The sequence below is a fragment of the Sinocyclocheilus grahami genome, unplaced genomic scaffold (assembly GCF_001515645.1).
Source record: "Sinocyclocheilus grahami isolate Dianchi unplaced genomic scaffold, SAMN03320097.WGS_v1.1 scaffold25529.1, whole genome shotgun sequence".
Taxonomy (NCBI): domain Eukaryota; kingdom Metazoa; phylum Chordata; class Actinopteri; order Cypriniformes; family Cyprinidae; genus Sinocyclocheilus; species Sinocyclocheilus grahami.
The window spans coordinates 1-2,714 of record NW_015519836.1 but is presented as its reverse complement, the minus strand read 5'-3'; the positions used below and the strand labels follow the sequence as shown (position 1 = coordinate 2,714).

The window sequence follows — 2,714 nt, the reverse complement described above, 5'->3', positions numbered from 1 at the left end:
CATGTTGATCGGTTTAATATCTGCTTATTTGTTAATGTGCCGAGTCATTCACAGGGCTTGATGAGGCTTTGTGTACTACAGAACAATAATTTCAGATTTCAAAGCTTGTTTGAAGATTTAAAAATGGAAAAATATTTCCTATAGGGTGATGATGTGTTAACACGAAGCTCTGAGCTCATCCACTCCGGCGAGTTAACGCGGCTAGTGCGGCCCGGTAAGATGCAGCAACGCAGCTACTTCCTGTTTGACCACCAGCTGGTGTTCTGTAAGAAAGACGTCCTGCGGAGAGACCTGCTACACTACCGTGGCTGTATGGACGCTGACCTACTCGAGCTGATCGACCTGCCTGATGGACGGCACGCTGAGCTGGGCCTCCTGAAGAACGCATTTCTCCTACGGCATGCAGAGAACCTGAATGTTCTGTGTGTGTTGTGCTGCAAAAAGTGCCAGGACAAGCAGCGATGGCTGCAAGCATTTGCTCGAGAGCGCAGACGGGTACAGGAAGACCAAGAGATGGGTGAGTCTCACAGTTGAAGGAATATGTGTTCCATTTTGGTATGAAATGGTAATGCCATGAATTCAAAGAATGACGTTCATTATTTTCGTTGCTTTTCAGGGATAGAGATTACTGAGGCCCAGAGGAAGCAAGCAGTTCACAACGCCAGGAAATCTAAACAAGGAAAAATTAAAAGTATGTATCTTTGTTGTCTTGTGCCATTATTGGAACTGAGGTCAAAGCAGGGTTATGATAGTTCTATTATATATTTCTATTTTTTTCATGTTTATTTTTCATTTCAGTTCTAAAGTGTCTTTTCCAATTTAGTTTAGTTTTTATTCTGTCGTTGTAGTTTTAGTTTATTTTCTAGTTCCAATTTATTTAGTTTTTATTTTAGATTTAAAAGATTTATTTAAAAATATTTATCTATAGACATTTTCATGTTTAATACAGGTGAGATAAACCATATTTCCAAAACTACAAATTCATGTTTGGACATTTTTATTTTGGTTTTGGACTGTTTTTCATTACGTTTTAATTACATTTTTTTTTGTTAACAATAACGACACCGGGTCAAAGTCTCTTTGGTATTATTTTTTATTTTTTTTTGTATTTTAATTTTAATTTGTCTTCTCAATTTAGTTTAGTTATTGTTAGTTTTTCGTTTTAGTTGTTTAGTTTTCTTTGTATTTTATTTTAGTTTAAATATTTAGGGTTTCCAAAGATAATGAGCTAACTGGTATAATTAAAAAATGTTTAATGTTAATTATTGATGTTAAATTAAGATTAGAAAGCGTAAAGCATTAAGTATAATTGATTTCTAAAGGCATTTTCATCTTTAATACAGGCAGGTCATAAAGGTTTTAGGTTTTATAATGTACCGTATATCAAAAACTAAATTTGTGGACATTTTTTTTTTTTTTAATTTCAGTTGGTTGTCACAAATATTTATTTTCTTTTAGTTTTCGTTCATTCAGTGACAATCTTGTCCATGGCCCCAGGCAGCTATTTTCTATCTAGGCAATATGTATACATGGGAAATTAAATGATTTCCAAAAACTGTTGGCTAAGATTTCATTTTAATACCATGATGAACTCATACTCTCATTTTATGTCTGTGCACCTCTAGAAATGAATTATTCTGATCATCCTGTGCCTCCTCACCATCAGCCGCTACATCCTCTCCATCAGCGGCATGTGACAGTGCCAACCAGCATCCCCCAGCAGCAGGTCTTCTCTTTAGCAGAGCCAAAGAAGAAGCCATCTCACCTGTTGTACTCGTTTGCACGCAGTGCCCTCTTCAGGAAATGACAAAAAGAGACACTTCAGACACATTTAGTGTTTACATTGCGCTGATGAGATCCATAAATAATGAAATATTACTGGACTACACATCTGTTATGTCATACTCTAATGCATACACACTAATGTGTATATTTATATACATATAAGTATGTGTGTACAAATGACATATGTGCCTCAGTATAAAGGCTCATTATTGAGCCTTAAGTCAGTGTGCTAGTGTGGAAAGTGTTAGTTATTTTATAGTCATGTCATTTTACTGATATGGTCAAAAAGCTGCTTCCCATTGGGTTTCTTCCATCCGTCAGCTCACCTAAATGGGTGTCTTTTATGACAAAGACTTGTGTTCTGCTTTTTAACTAAATGTCTATATAATTATATTGCTTTACCTGAGGCTGGAGCCTTGTAAAATGTAAAGACAGCACACACTAACATTTATGAATCTGTAAATAAACTAGAACCAAATTGCAGTTTTTTTTTTTTAAAGTTTCAGTTGTCTCTGTGGTATAAAGAGTCTGAATGCATCTATAGGATAAGTGAACACAAGGCTCACTGTCTGCACACCTGCCTGGATACTGTTACACTGTTACACTGTTAGGTGGAAACAAAGCGCCTCGTGTCTTTGCCTTCATTCTGCTGTTCGCGTTCACGTTGAGAGTGCAGACAGGTATTTTGGGGGAAACCGTTTTAACAATACCGGATTGGATCCGAGCATTTGAGATTACCGGTCCAAATGATTGACTGAATGCTATGAAGACAGCGCGAGAAGAAGGCGGGCAGGGGAGCGAGGATGATGCGGCACGAGAGGACGCCACAAGTGTGAGTGAGTAATTCATGCCGCTAGACCCATAGATATATATACATATCTATGGCTACACCCCTTAAATATCACAATGAAAACCAAAGTTTCCGACAA

General features: G+C 37.1%; 1 protein-coding gene across 1 annotated transcript; it reads left to right on the top strand.

Moving 5' to 3' along the window:
* The first annotated feature begins 149 nt into the window (after nt 1-149).
* LOC107580142 (spermatogenesis-associated protein 13-like) lies at nt 150-1,807 on the top strand. The gene is made up of 3 exons (XM_016265881.1): nt 150-517; nt 617-691; nt 1,626-1,807. The coding sequence occupies exons 1-3, from the start codon at nt 220-222 to the stop codon at nt 1,805-1,807; spliced, it is 555 nt and encodes a 184-aa protein (XP_016121367.1). The 5' UTR covers nt 150-219.
* Nucleotides 1,808-2,714: the final 907 nt, after the last annotated feature.

Coding starts and splice junctions, on each gene's coding strand:
- LOC107580142 (XM_016265881.1), top strand. CDS start 220: ATGCAGCAACGCAGCTACTTCCTGTTTGACCACCAGCTGGTGTTCTGT. Junction 518..616: donor ACAGGAAGACCAAGAGATGG/GTGAGTCTCACA, acceptor GTTGCTTTTCAG/GGATAGAGATTACTGAGGCC. Junction 692..1,625: donor TAAACAAGGAAAAATTAAAA/GTATGTATCTTT, acceptor GTGCACCTCTAG/AAATGAATTATTCTGATCAT.